At 34.8% G+C, this 15,919-nt stretch overlaps 1 protein-coding gene across 1 annotated transcript in view; it reads left to right on the top strand.

Moving 5' to 3' along the window:
* The first annotated feature begins 1,080 nt into the window (after window positions 1-1,080).
* Window positions 1,081-15,919, top strand: part of LOC132110288 (collagen alpha-1(XIX) chain-like) — a 112,510-nt gene continuing 97,671 nt past the window's right edge. Inside the window, exons 1-7 of the mRNA XM_059516859.1 lie at window positions 1,081-1,286; window positions 2,883-3,007; window positions 6,714-6,785; window positions 7,808-7,907; window positions 14,457-14,580; window positions 14,764-15,039; window positions 15,274-15,354. Of these exons, the coding sequence (XP_059372842.1) occupies window positions 1,285-1,286; window positions 2,883-3,007; window positions 6,714-6,785; window positions 7,808-7,907; window positions 14,457-14,580; window positions 14,764-15,039; window positions 15,274-15,354 (780 nt within the window). The 5' untranslated portion in view covers window positions 1,081-1,284. The remainder of the gene's footprint in view (window positions 1,287-2,882; window positions 3,008-6,713; window positions 6,786-7,807; window positions 7,908-14,456; window positions 14,581-14,763; window positions 15,040-15,273; window positions 15,355-15,919) is intronic.

Genomic DNA, 15,919 nt, shown 5'->3' with positions numbered 1-15,919 from the left:
ATGTGTCATAAATACCTCAACAAATCTCCCATATATTGAAGATTTGTGGCATATGTATTGGAGATTTGTAGTGTCAAAATCAATCATTTCAAAATCAATTTTGACTCAAATCATATTTATTTTTTATTTGTTGCAAGTATTGTGTATGCTTTCAATTCATAATTTATTGAAATGCATATCATTTTTATTTTACTTTTGTTAAATAATAATTCTATAATATTTGTATTTAAAAAGAATTGTGGCATGCATAGAGTGAAACATTCAAAACACATTCAAAAAGTGAACAGAACATGCAAAAAAAAAAAAAAAATCTGAGCCATAAAAATAGGGCAAAATGTACTGTAATCTCGAAGAATTGTCTGTATAAATTGATACAGGTTTTTTATTTGCATTTTGAATTTTACACTGCATTTCACTGTTTTAGAGTTAGGAAATGTGCATAAAATTAATGGATAATGCCCCAGTAATAAGCAGTTATTTTACAGATGTATTATTTATACAGTGCAATATACAAAACAAAAACTATACACACTTCATAAATAAAAGACAAGACTCAAATATGACACAAAACCCCGTCAAAGTTTTTACATTTAGTTCAAATATTTGTCAGCTAAAACCCCAGTTAATTTTTCTGTTGGCTTAGAAATGTTTGTGTCTTGTGTATCAAAAATGGTTTCACTAGCTTAATACTTAAATTTTAAGACTTTTATAGTATGCGCTATGAATCATCCTGAGAAATATTTAATAAAGTAGTCAGCATGATAATAGTATAATATTTACATTATAATATTATATTTACATTATATTATATATATATATATATATATATATATATATATATATATATATATATATATATATATATATATAGATATATATCATATTTACTGAAATATATAGACATATATACAGTATATAGACAAAAAAAAAAGTGCCTTCTTCTTATATGAAAGTTTATCTTTATATTTTGTCCTCTAATTTGAAAGAAAAGTTAGTGCCCGTGCGATTGGTCAAGTACCCTGTGTAGGCTACTGTAGCGTGTTCCACAGGGAGCCCCTCAGAGTGTCCTGTGACTGTCCGTCCTGGTGTGTGCTGCTTTAATGAGTGAGTGGGTGGGAGGGTCAGGCAGTGCGACAAATAAGGACACGGTTCCTGCACGAGCTTTCATTCTCACTTTTATTTGCAAGTGTGTTTTGGACCCACAGCTGCCTAAATGCGCTAATTAGCCAAACAGGATTTGCTTTTGCGGTGTTTTTACGCTGGAATAATAAACTTTCTCAGCAAATGTAAGTAGCCGGTGTTCATCTGTCTTGGTTGCTGTGACTTTCTAGCTGTTTTTGCAGAGTAGCCTATGTGTTCGGTGTCATTTTTTTAATGATCATGTTTGATGTCATTTGAGTTGAACGCGCCACTGCGTGTGAATCCTGTGCTGCTGTCGTCGTTCGTGTACTTTAGAGAGAGAGAGAGAGAGACTGAATATTCAGCACTGCTGATTTATCATCACAGAAATTGCAGTAAACAGTACCTCCTGACTATGTACATGACACATTTGGCAAGCAAATGTGGAAATTAAATATTTGTATGTATGCTTTTTAATCACACTAATGAGGCCATGTGTTTTTTTCTATTGTTTTATAAGTTTTAAGAAGCTGTTTTGGTTCTATTGTATTTAAAGGGATAATTCACCTATAGTTGCTGGTCCCCATTGACTTGCATAGTGTTTTGGGCTTTTCTTCATACTGTTGAAGTCAATGGGGACCAGCAACTGATGGTGTTTTAGCACTGTTATTGATGGATTAATATGCTGATATCAAATATTGAACACTCAAGTTTAGCTTCACATCACATTGAATACATAAATAAAATGATGTACTGCTTCTTTTATTTAGATAAAGTGCAGATTAACGTTTTATAATCATGTGTTTAAGTCTAAATGTGTATGAAGAAAGCTAAGTGTTGTCTTTGACCACTTCAAGTAAACTTAATCTTGAGGAAAATGTCTTTCTTAAAACTACAAACATTAGACATAGTACAATTCAAATTCGCATGTGTGACTTCTATTAATCAGTAAAGCCTTTAAAAGTGGGTGAAAAGTGCAATGAACTCATGACTGCTGGATGAAACTTTGATTTGACTTCCTTTTTATTTAATTTTAGTGTTCAGTCACTACCTGAAATTGTGTAAAACACAATAAAATATGTCTAGAATAATAAATTCTATTTACTAAATAATTTTTTTAGCTTTAGAGATCTTCAAAATATATATTTGATGTTCATTTGAAAGTTCAAACTTTGAACTTGAGTGTGAAGTTCCCAACAAACCAATTCAGCACATGATTATATGCAGAGATGCACTAATGATAGCCTACAAAACTGCATGAGTTTCAAAACTCCATAGCACTAGTGTTTAATTATTTAGCGCAATTTGTTTGCCCTGTTACTTAAGAGCTCAATAACAACAGTCAGCGGTGGGTAACGGATCATATTGGTTTACAGGAATCTGGCACTGGGTCCCCAGAAGCACCTCATGCTGGAAACTTCCTCTGGCCTGGAGTTTATTCTGAGGAGTGAAATATCACACCTGACATTTTGCTTTAAGACGTTTCACCACATAATTGAAGCGCTAGACAGATTTGACAAAACATGATATTTTCCTACATGTTCTTTTAGATAGAGTAAACCGTATTCATTTGATACAGAGTGTGCTTGAATATAGGATTTTAAAGTTAGTTTAAATCAGTTGTTTATGAGTAAAACATATTAACAAGTGACTGAATTGTGAGGTCAGTGCAATCAGACATCATTCAGACAGTAACAAGTGTTGTTGTGTTACACAGAAGAGCATCAAAGAGTTGTAAAAGTGACATTGTTGTCTATTTCTAGGTTTTCAAGGGGCCCTCTCTCATGTGCCAAAGACAACATGATTCACTGTCTCAGATGGACTGTTTTCCTGTGGATTGTAAATTCCATTCCTTTTACTTCTGGAATGACAGTGAATGAGAGAATAGGTATGTATGCTGTCACCAAAAGGTCCGCTCCAAGATGTTTGCTTATTCTTGTCCGTTTACAAAAGGATTGATTAGAAGCGATTACATCTGTTTGGTTTTTGGAGCCATGTTGGTCTCGGTGGTGACTTCACCACTCTGGTGCAGAGCCCCGCTGTCCTCACCTTTAATTAGCGCTCTGTTTTAGATTTCTTGTTCGGAATCCTTGTATGCAAATAAACTGTTTGTGATGAAAGACTTTGCACCCTCCTTTAAGAAGCAGGGACTCTTGCACAGCTATTTGAAATTCCTGCTCGCGAGGACATGGCGACAAACCCTTGACCTGGGTGGCATTAGCCAGAAGGCACATGGACACATCCGGCTCTGGTGTTATGTGTACGATAGAATTGCTTTATTGGCCCCATTCAGATTAACCTTAAGGAATATTATTGCACAGTGCAAATGTCCACGAATGAGAGTCTGAAGAAGAAGAGGACAGGCAGGCAATATTTTTGCCAGCTGAGTGAATTGCTATCTCCTGTGATCCACTGTGCGAGCGTGACATCCAGGAAGAGATTTAGAGAGGATTTGCAGCATGTGTCCCGTATCCTTAAGAGTCGGCAGTTTGCCAGCAGATGTGCTGATTTTTGGAATTTTCTGTTAATGCTGTGCGGGTGTTCGGCTGTGGACGTAGATATGTTTGTGTGTTTTTGCATTTGTCTCTGTGTGAGCATCCTTTTTTAGTGGGGGGATAATTGTTGTTGATAAGGCAGAAATCATCCTTCAGAAATATCGGGCTGTAAATGTCATGGGAGGGGAGACTGGAGCTTGTTGTTTCACTGGGATCTCAGTAAAAGGCTTTAATGGTTTTCATCCAGTGTTACTCCAGTGTAGGGCTGCATGATTATGACAAAAATCATAATGGTCGATTATTCCCTTGAAATTGTAATTGCAATTATTAATTACGATTAGCACAATTTACATTGGATTATGTTTATACCATTGTTTGATGCGACTGCATGCGGTATTTTTTTTATTTTTTTTATTATACATAAACAGGAAAACATTAATCACAATATGTTCAATTATAAGTGTCAGAAACAAAACCTCACCCCTGCCCTCATTGCCCTCATTCGTAGATGTTATAAGTACAAGTCATACAGATTGTACTCCACCCCCCCCCCCCAAAAAAATACTACATGAGTATGTGACTGAATTTGTAAATACATGAATATATAAACATAAGCGAGAAAAATATTGAATATATAAAATTACTTTGATAATGTATACAAATAATATATATAATACCTGTTTATACTCTTATATTTAAAGAAAACCGTATATACCTACATAATTTTACATATATGTGCATTACATACATTTACACACTAAATATACCCATGTAAACACATTTATACTTATACACCTATGTGTCGCATGCAGTATTTTTATATGAAAATAAACAAGCTGAAAACACTTTCTAACTGGAAGTGCTTTTCAATAGTATTAAGCCAAATATACATCGGATTGTTTTCTTCTTTAAATTATAAAAAAAGTACAAAATATGAATGGTATTATAATGTTATACTAAAACTAAAACAATAGAAAAACCCTTAAGATAACATGTAGAAAGAAAAACATGTTTTAAGCGTGCAGAATAACTGTGGACTTTAAATGATTAATTGCCACTTTGAACGATTACATAAATGTGGCATCCATAACTGAAATCGTGATTAGAAATTTGATTAATTGTACAGCCCTATTCCAGTGTCATTTTTGCTCGATATTATGAGTTTTAAATTTTTAAACTTGTTTTTATTAATTGAGGTGGATTTTTACTGACATTTTGAATTGTGTTCTCCTGGCAAATGAATAGGTGTTTTAAATATCAGACTGGGGCAAGTTGTCACATTTGCTTAAAATTAAGTTTTATAAGGTATATTCATTTACAACATCTGTCAACCAAAGCAATGGGAAGTAAAAATTCTATTCATTTTCTCTATAGGGGAATTGATTTTTAAATACAACTTACAAACTGTTAAAGATAGAACTACTGTGAGTTATGAGGTTGTTAATTAATTAATGGTATATGCTTTCGCTGAAGCTATAAGCCTGTATTGTTTTAATTTATTTTTTGTTGATTTATAACAGCATAATTTCAGGTGAAAAAAATACATTACCCATAATTCTGCTAAAGAAACCTCCACCACTCAAAGAATTGGAACAAACAAATCATGCCAAAAACTATTCAGATTATGTAATACTTTCTACGCTCTGAATACTTAAATATTTGTATATAAATATGCATGTTTTGCAATAAATGTAAAGTATATTGTTTCTATATACATAATCTTTGAATCAATAGTTTTATCTGTCATTTTTGTTCCAACTGTTATTCACAATGCTTTTAGGTGATTGTATTTCTTTCCCTCCACAAAAAGAAAAGCCCTACACAAACTTATACCTGTTGTCTTTTTGCTTCAAATTCATATTTTTAAAAATTTGTGCCTTTTATATTTGAATATTTCCGGAAAACAAAGGTGCAGAAAAAATTGAGTTTGGCGCAGTTGCACTCTATGTGCTTGAAGTCATGTGTCACAGTTTCCGTATCCAAATGCTTCATTAGATCCCAAAAGCAAACAAAATACCGTCCTGTACTGTACACTCACAGTGTGCTATTGTACTACTGAAAATCCAACCTGTCCTCCAACCAATACGCTCGTATAGGTCGTTTGTCCAAATCCCTGAAATACAACCCATCAGAGCATATACTACAATTGCGCCCCTATCGGCAAAAGTTAGTTTTCATATTCATGTTTTGTACTCTTTTATTTGCACTGTGATTTGCGTTTCGTGTAGCTCAGTTGGTAGATTATTGCATTATACCTTGATATGCAATCATGCTATCACGGGTTCGATCCCAGAGAACGGACGTGCACGTAAAATGTATATGCTCAATAAATCATAATTTAGGATGATTTCTGTGAGGGTTAGGTTTAGGGGTGGGGTTAGGTGTGGTCATTCAAACGAATAAGTCACCTTGTAAAATATGTACAAATTACTGTGAGATCGGTGTAAAAAGTCCACACATTGCATTTAAATAAACGTGCGTTTTGATTGGTAATGACGTTATACGTCATTTCATGATGACAGACGCAACGCGATACTGTCATTATTTTCACGCCTGCTAGAGGCCGCTTAACTTTAAAACGTAAATATAGGTAATAAGGTGCTTGCACAAACAACCTATATGGTCGTTTTTTGTTGGAGGACAGGCTCTGAAAATCATGATTCCAACCTTTATCTCCATACCGAAATTTTAGCTAGACAGGTTTTTATTCATGCTTTATGTGTATAAAATATTGATGTCGAGGACGCTGTGAGCCCGGCGACTGTAGCATACACCACATAAAAAAAAACCTTAGCTTAAAGGTGTGCTAAAATGAATCTCAAAGTATTATTCCCATTTGACAGTGGAGTGGAAACTTGGACCTGGAAACAGTATGTGATACATCAAGGGTATAGGATGTTTAATGGCAGATTCACAAAGTTCAGTGAACTTTTCCTGGGCAATAACTGTTGTAATGGTTTTAAAAAGATTTTTAAAAAACCTACCCTTATTCAGTGGAGGAATAAGTGTGACACTAGCTGTGGTCTTCTTTATACATAACCAGTTTTTAAAAATCAATTCAGTTGCTTCATTGACACACAATATTCCTTTCCTCTGCAGATCATACATGTCCACCCATGAAGCTGGAAGACAAGTGGGATACCAATGTAAACATTCATAGAGAATTCACAGGTACAAACAAAGAATACTGTATATACAAATAGAAATCAAGCACAGCTTGTCCTCACGCAGTGCTGTTAAACATCAAACTGGTTGTTTAAAACATTCCTAATGTTGCACATGGCTGAAGCTGACAGAGCAATTTATCCAGCTAATTTAGCATTTCCTGAAGGAAATGCCAGTTCTTTTAAGCCAGCTAAAGAATACTGTCAAATTGTAGGTAAAAATGTGGTTCTGTGAAATACAGAGTGTTTGCTTTGTGTTGGCTGCACACAAGAATCATAATCACTTATGAAAGGTGTAAAATGGATGTACCCTATCAAAAATTCGGGGTTAAGATGTTTTTAAATGTTTATGAAAGTCTCTTATGCTGACCAAGGCTGCATTTATTTTAAATATAATCTTTTTGTAACCTTATAAATGTCTTTATCCTTCCTGAGTAAATATGGATGAAAAAAAAATCCCAAACCTTTGCACTGTAGTGTTTATAGTTAAATGGATAGCAAGAAAGAAAAGGCTAATCTCTATTTCATACACAAATGGATGAAGGAAAATGACCAACCACAATTTGATATGCAAATACCACAATGCCATCATCAGTGTACTGTAGGTTAGATTTGTCAGTGATAATTCTGTCAGACACTAGGAGATTGTCACTTTAGTTTGAAGGTATTTATAAAGTGTATTAAAAACAGTTTACCTAAAGCTTAAAAAAAAAAAGAAAAAAAAAATCTACAAAACACAGTTTGAATGGAGACTTAACTAATTGCAGAAGTTTAGAACAAGCCCCAAACCAACAATAGTGTTGCCTTGCTAACTGCACGTGTGTTCAACAGTTTGTAGGGCACAACATTTACTGAAAATCTCTTTAGCCTAAAGCTAATGTTGTTCCTTTAGCAGGAGGTAACAGCGCTAAGGTCATGTTTTCAATTCCCCAAATGTTTACGCAATGTACTGTAAGCTGCTTGGGATAAAAGTTTCTGGCGAATGCACAAATGTAATGTATGTTTGTCTTTTTCTTCTCTTGTTTACAGGGTTTGATTTAGCTGAGAAGTTTCTTCTCAGAAAAGGCACGGTGACAGACAACAGGCTGTTGTTGAGACTGGGGAGTAAACCGTTGTTTAAACCAACAGAGTAAGTTCCGCAAATGTTGATGTGGTTTTGATATTGTGCCATTTATTTTCCACTCACACATCATTCAGAGGATTGCTTTGTCTGAAAACAATGTTAACTAAGCTGAAAGTTGTTGCAGCAAATGTGGGCATCCATATGGATGTTTATGTAGTTTGGACGTGATCTACGATGTGCAGAATTTTCTAGCATCTGGAGAGGAGAAAGTAGGACAGTTCCTTGCAGAATCACTGCTGTGATGAGCATGTTATTATTGTAGTTTAAATTAATGCCCACATCCACATGTTGCGTGTTTGGGTTAGCATTCCTGTCAGCTTCTCATATAAATTTCTGTACGGGACAGAGCGTGGGTTACCTCACCGAACAACTGCATTCTCAGAGAGGTTTGCATGAGTTTATACCACTCAAGATTTGAAAATATGCCAGCCCGTTATTGGGTTTATGGCGATGCAAACCAATATTTTCCCATGGTTTTTATCTTGCTTTCACTTTAACTGACATCCGGTCGAAAACTCAGGAGATGTCTTGTATGCTTTTAATGGTGTGTTGACATGGAATGACTCAGATATCACAAGCTTGCTGGGATAATTCTCAATCACATTGGCTAAAAAGGATAAACTGTGAGGTGAGACATGTTGAATAATTTGGACAAAATTAATTTGCTGACCATGGGCAGTGGGCTCGACCAAGGACAAGAGAGGTGACTGTAATGGAGTACTGCCTAGAAGACAAATTAAAAAGTAATGGGGAATCATGTCCTGTGTGTTAATTGCCTTAAAATGACATTATTAATTTACAGCTCAAGGGTGACACTGAGTTCAAAGAAGGCTTCTGTGTTAGTTAGACTTTTCAGATATGTTTTATCTACGTCTAACCGCCTTGGACATGTACCGTTATGTAGGCCGTGTTCTGTCAAGGTCAGCTGTCCAAGCCGCATGAACCCACAGCATATTCATGAGTCCAAAGAGCTCAAATTGATGCTCAAAAGAACTCTTTTGTAATTTACTGAAAAGTGGAATTGTGGCAAGTTTCAGACTAAATCAAGGGTGGGAAGACTAGAGTTGAAATTCCCCACTTTCGACCTCAAAGCATTCCAATCAGTCGTACGTCACAGTAAAATGTAAAAAAAAAAGGGTGGTGACATGACTTATGATAATTATGTCACAAACATAAAAGTGTGGTGTTTGTACTAAAAACATCTGACATAAATAAAATAAATAAAATAAAACGAGTTGTCATTACATTCCTGTACCTCAAACGTGGTGCTAGCAACGCCTAGGGTTTGATTTTCAGGAAATGTATGAACTGATAGTTTAATGCAATGCAGGTCTTCAGATACAAGCGTCTGCTAAATGCATAGACCAAATGTAAATTACATCTAACACAATGACTTCTCTTCATTGTGATGCTGTGAACATTACTAATTTCATATTTTTTGGCTATAATTATTTTTATAATTGTATATATATATATATATATATATATATATATATATATATATATATATATATATATATATATATATATATATATGTGTGTGTGTGTATGTATATATATATATATATATAATATTATTATTATTATTATTATTATTATTATTATTATTATTATTATTACTAAAAAGACTAAAAATTATTTTGACACAATATATCAAACCTAGTGACATTAATTAAAGAAATACAGCACAGGCACGTTTCACAAGCAGAATGTAAATGTTGTAAACGCTCAAAATTCAGATAAATTTGCTAAATTAAGTAAAATAATGACATAAAATACAATCTATTGAACATTTGGGACAAGATTTGTATTTCTTTTCATGTTTTTGATGAACCTTGTTATTTGATGAAAAATACAGTGACGCCACTAAAATAAAAGTATTTGTAAAATGTATGTTTGAATATATTAAAATAATACCGTAATAAAAAAAAATGAAGATTGTAAAATCTACATGTATACTTGTGGTGCCACAGCTGAATTTTTAGCAGCCATTACTCCAGTCTTCAGTGTCATACGATCATTAGGAAATCATTATAATGTGCTAATTTGGTTCTCAAGGAACATTTCTTATTATAATCAGTGTTGAAAAGAAAACCGTTATGCTGCTTAATATTTTATTCATATTTATATTTTTATTTTATTATTTTTGTGGAAACCGTGATGCATTTTTCAGGATTCTTTAAATGGGAAGTTTCATAGAGGCAGTTCCAAAGTGCAGAATTTATTTGAATTTTTTTTTTATAACATTAAAGTAAATGTCTTTACTGTCTCTTTCTATTGATTAAATGCATCCTTGGTGAATAAAAGTATTAATGGATTAGAACAGTGTTTTTTTTTTTTTTTTTTTACCCTTTCCTGTGATTTAAAATCACTGTACCACACAGCATCTCATTACTTATTGCTTTTAAGATGCTACTGTAAGCCTTTGGACACTTTCAGTATGTTCCTCGTTAATGTGATGGGATACATCTGTGTAAACTTGAGGAGAACTGACTACATAAAATCCATCTAAAATGTCCCTGAGACCAGTTAGTTAAATGTAATCACCAGAAGAGGCTCTGAGAAAAGTTCCACCGTAATTTGTTTTTGCAAATGCAGCTTGGTTTGATCATTTGTTAATAAGATTAATACATTTTTAAGCGTCCAATATTTCGGGGGCCACTATTTACACTGTACATTGCGCACTGAAGTAATACATTGTTTAACTTTTGAAGGTCATTTATTCCTTTGTGTTGCATCATAGTCTTTAGTTCAGTCTAACTGATTATTCTCTGTGGTTTCAAGCACACCTGCTGGTTTGGCCGTAAAGATTTGGCCTCCACGCATTTCACCAGTGAAAAATAACACCTAGTCATCAGCACTGGGAAAGGGAGGATATTTTTAGCTTTTTTTATACAACTGTAAACACACTGTTTGCTCCAAGGGACCTTGCAGGAGCTATGGGTCACAGATGATTTGCGATCTGTTGCTCTATCTGACTCTTGTTGGTCAGCGGCCTACTTTGGGGCCTTCTATCTGCTGCTCAAACCTGCCCTCAGGGACAAACTGTGAGTCTCTTTGGCTGGAGGTGGAGTACTAACCACTGCCAGACCTCAATTAAGCTGAACTCTGACAGGTGATGGCATTAGTCAGCTGGATGTGATGGGGGGGGGGGTGAAGAAGAGGACAAAGAGCCCCCAGCACAAACTCCAGACATCTCTCACTTTACTCGCAGGAAATGCAGCCGGGCCCCATCGTCATGTTGATAAGGTCACATGGAAAGAGAAGGCTCCATTCCTCCAGACTATTTTCCATTAGTTGTTTCACAGATGACTCTGTTAAGATGTGCTAATTGCATGTTTGGTATTGATTTTTGTGAGAGGCAAGAGTGTGGGAACGATCTGAAAAGTGTTGGGGGAAGCACAATATAAAGTTTGGATATTAATTGTGTGACATAATGTTTGCCTGGTAGTCCTAACTGAGTTGTTGAAAGTAAAGGTTGATGAACAGGCACTAATAGGTCTATCTACTGTATTTGTTCCTTTAATTTCTGAAATTCTGCCTTTTCTATTTGGCTGAATAGATTATTTTTATATATATTTTGCACTATGGACAAAATAAAACTCTGTGCACCACTATTGACACAAAACCACCAAACACAATTGCAGTCTGTTTGTTTGGACAAAATAATGCTGACTAAGGTTTGGGGTAGCATTTTCTGTTTTCATATTGATATTTGTTGTTTGCAATGCTGTGTTGTGCTACTAGAGGTGCACAAATTTCACGCTTGACTGAATGATTATATTTTAATAAAATCTTTTTTTTTTTTTTAATCAAGTCACGTCACATCACACCACCAAATTGTGGGGGACAAACTTTAATTTATTTGTTAATTTTAAACTAAATGTATAATATAATATCATATAATGTAACATAATATAATGTTAAGCATGGGGGAACAAGCTCAGGCCACTGTGGGAATGCAAAGAAAATGCCATTGCCATTTTTTTTTAGCAATGGCACCATTTGTTTGCTTATTAATCTGTATGTTCGAGATAAGTTTAATATGGGCTGCATTAGAGTGTTACATCCCATCCTATTTGGCATATGGCTTCTGATGTCCCTATTTAACAGCTCAGTGATGAAGTGAATTGATATCATGGTGCCCAGGTTGGTGTGCTCTGAAACACTGCACTCACTTATGAGGTCACACTCGACACAAGTCTGTTCCAGCGCCTGGTCATATCAAGTCTAATTTAAGGCTTCATTCAGAAATTCCAATAAAGTCTTTATTCTCTCATTTTCTACCTGTTATTGCCTCTTTCCTTATAAAGATAAATGTTAGATTGAATTTTTATAGTATTGTCAAGCCCTTCCAAGAAGACTGACTTTCTTGTGTGGAATGCAAAGGAGATGCTTTAAGAATATTCTTTAATTGTATGAACATGCCATATCTTCGGAAGCCAGTTAATATTTTTTTGAGAAATTCACTAAATATTTTCTGATCTCTTTCTTTTTCCCTTCTTTTCTGTCCTTTTAATGTATGAATACATGAGATTTTCCCATTGTCCGTTTTGCTGATTGTGTTTGATGAAATGCCAGTAAATTACGAAATAGCGTGTCAAAGAAATGTAAAAGGAAAATGGGAGTAATTCTTTCTGTAACACTTACAGTGCTAGGAGATTCACTTAAAATGTAATATTACTCTTTCAAGAATTTCAATAACCGAATAGAAGACTTTTAGCATTATTTCTTGTACCATGAGTTTGCTTCAAGTAACTGATGCAGTATTTCATTCAGATGAGTGAAAACCTCTTAGTGGTTTTAAACAATAGCCCGACAGAAAGAATGAGCTCTGTTTATGTAAGGACACATTTACAGTGTTTTCTGATAAACTCATCTGATAAATCTTACAGGAAAGACTAAAGAGGGAAAAATACAGAGGAGAATAATGATGCCAATGCACTTGGCTTGAAGTGTTTAAATGAAAATAGCACTTCTAGCTGAATTAAAGCAGTAATTGAACATGTTTTTCTAGAACATTCTTGTTATTCTCAAATGTAGCGTTAAAGGGGTCATATGATGTGATTTAAAGTTTTCCTTTCTCTTTGGAGTGTTACAAGCTGTTTGTGAGTGGAAAAGATCCCTAAAGTTGCAAAGACTAAAGTCTCAAACCCAAAGAGATATTCTTTATAAAAGTTAAGACTCATCCACGCCCTCCTAAAACACCTTGTTTAAACATGCCCCCTGATGTCTATGTCACTATGTGGGAAGATTTGCATAACGATGCCCAAAAGTTCACGCAAAGAAAGAAGGCATAACTTTTATTTTAGCTGTTGCCACTGCCGCCATGTTGTGGAGACACTGAAAGAATTTGTTTGGCCTTCCAAAAGAGGACACAACTACAAATCAGTGGTTAAGTTGTATTTACAACACAGTTCCAGAACAATTCAACCCATATATTCAGATATGTGCAGCACATTTCATGAAGGACTGTTTCCTGATCCTGGGAAAGAAGACTACAGTGCCAGCTGTTTTTACTTACAGTATGTAAGTATTTTAACATGTGTAAAGAATTTGTCACTGATGATTCAATGCAGCACGTAAAAAGACAATATAAGTCATTATAATCCGGAATTACATCCCCATTCGATACTACAAATGCCTTGCTTGTAATAGGTTTTATTGCCGTTGTCTTGTCGCGGCGGTGTTCTGACCAGGACACAAACACAGTATGGCAAGGGGCGTAACATTTCTGTCACATGCTTGAGGTATTCGGCCAATCACAACGCAATGAATAGCTGGCCAATCAGAGCACACCCTGTTTTTCAGACTGATGAGCTTTGTAAAAATCTACGCGTTTCAGAAAGGCAGAGCATAGAGGAATAATGTACAGTATGTAGGAAATAATGTGAACCTTAAACCGCATAAACACATTTCATTACACCAAATACACAAAATAATGTTTTTAAGCAACATCATATGACCCCTTTAAGAAGTCTGATTTGTTTATCGAGTCATTTTGTTTGGACCAGTCATGTGCCAGTTCTAAAACAATTCACTTATTCATTTATTGTCATTCATTTACTATTATTCATTTATTCATTTCTTTCTATATACACTATTGTTCAAAAGTTGGGGTCAGTCTGACCCCAATAAGGATACTTTAAATCTATTAAGAAGTGACCTTTAATTATCAAAGAATCTTAATAAAATGCATTATAGTTTCTACAAAAAATAAAAAATTAAACAGCATAGCAGATTTCCTCATTCTCAGTAATGAGAAATGTTTCTCAAGCAGCAAGTTAGCATATTAGAATGATTTCTGAATGATCATGTGACACTGAAGACTGGAGTAATGATGCTGATAATTCAGCTTTGCTTTACAGGAATAAATTACATTTTAAAATATATTTAAAAAGAAAACAGCAGTTTGAATGTTTTTACCTTTTACTGTGACTTATTCAAATTAATGCTGCCTCACCTGGTAAACGGTCATGTACTTGTTCTATTGTTCTACATTTTATTTTGATCAATTTTAATTGTAGATGTTGATGTCGTGTCTCTTTTCTAAAGATCTGTGTTCCCAAATGGACTTTCTCATGAGTACTCCATTATTGCCACGTTCCGGCTCAGAAAAACCACAAAGAAAGATCGCTGGTTTGTTCTGCAGATCTTTGATCAAGATGGAGATACGCAGGTATGTGAAAAATCCCAGATTTTACTTAGATCTGTATGTTCAAAACCAAGAACTCCTGCAAGACTGGCAAAATGATCATTATATAAATGCTACTCTCTTGCACACAGTGATCGCTTCAGACTTCAAGTCAGCTTATCTCTTAATAAACCTCTAATGTTCATCCCTTCTCTCTCCTTCATTTAGGTCTCACTAATAGTGGATGGAGCTAAAAAAACTGTTGAGTTTTTGGCTCAGGGTTTTCTGAGAAACAGCCTCCTTTACGTGTTCAAGAACCGAGACCTGCATGCCCTCTTCGATCGACAGTTTCACAAGCTGGGTGTGTCTGTTGAGAGCAATGCGGTCTCTATCTACCTGGACTGCAAACTGATTGAGCGTCAGGTGACAGCTGAAAGGTCTGGCATGAACGTGAGCGGACGCACATTCATCACCACTCGAGTGGAGGATGGCCGTCCAGTGGATGTGAGTTGTGGACGGTGGTTCTCATCACTTGCTAAATCAGAGTATGAGTGCAAAACTTAGTACTTTTAGTACATTTAGTGATCATTAAAGCCCTGTCAAACTATGGTGGAAACCACTTATAGTTTGAGGGAACTTCACTAACTTCATGTCTGAACCTGATGCAAGTGAAACTTGAATGGTGTACTCATTAATTTACAAGTGTTCATGTTTAAAAATTTCAATTTACCTTCACAGATTGAACTTCAGGAGATTCTGATCTTCTGTGATGCTAGAATAGCCGACCTGGACAGATGCTGTGATTCTCCTGGAGTTACGGTTAGATGTTCAGGTTTATGTTCATGATGACTCGATGATCCTTCCTAACCAGCCCATAATTTTACACTAAAATTAGAGGCTAGACATAATTATCAAATAAAATCTGAACAGGCTAAACACATTTTGACACTGTTATTGAATAAAGTAATGTGAGGTATAGTTTAATTTCCAAAGATTTCAAAGACAAATAGTACTCCTGACACAACTGAACAATTACAAACTCAACTCACAATTGATTTTGATAGAATTTGTTGTTAACATATTGCTCAGCAGATGATTTGATATATACTAATAAGCATAAAAATACATTGTGCACAGAATTGGGTTAAGTAAATTACATTTTGAATTATTCAAGTTTCCAAAAGAACATAGAAAAACACTATAAAAGTAGTCTATTTGCATTATATTCCATATTTTCTGAAGCCGTATGATAGTTTTGTTTGAGAAACAGACTTAAGTTTTAAGTTGAATCATCTCATTGCAGTGCATTATGGGATTTCCTTCTCTGCATAGGATACTTGCAATTCTGCCTTTGAATTTGGCCTTTTATTCTACCTTTTGAAAC

Source organism: Carassius carassius, chromosome 30 (genome assembly GCF_963082965.1).
Source record: "Carassius carassius chromosome 30, fCarCar2.1, whole genome shotgun sequence".
In the NCBI taxonomy this organism is placed as follows: domain Eukaryota; kingdom Metazoa; phylum Chordata; class Actinopteri; order Cypriniformes; family Cyprinidae; genus Carassius; species Carassius carassius.
The sequence above is the reverse complement of the archived record's forward strand: the minus strand, read 5'-3'. Positions and strand labels throughout refer to the sequence as shown.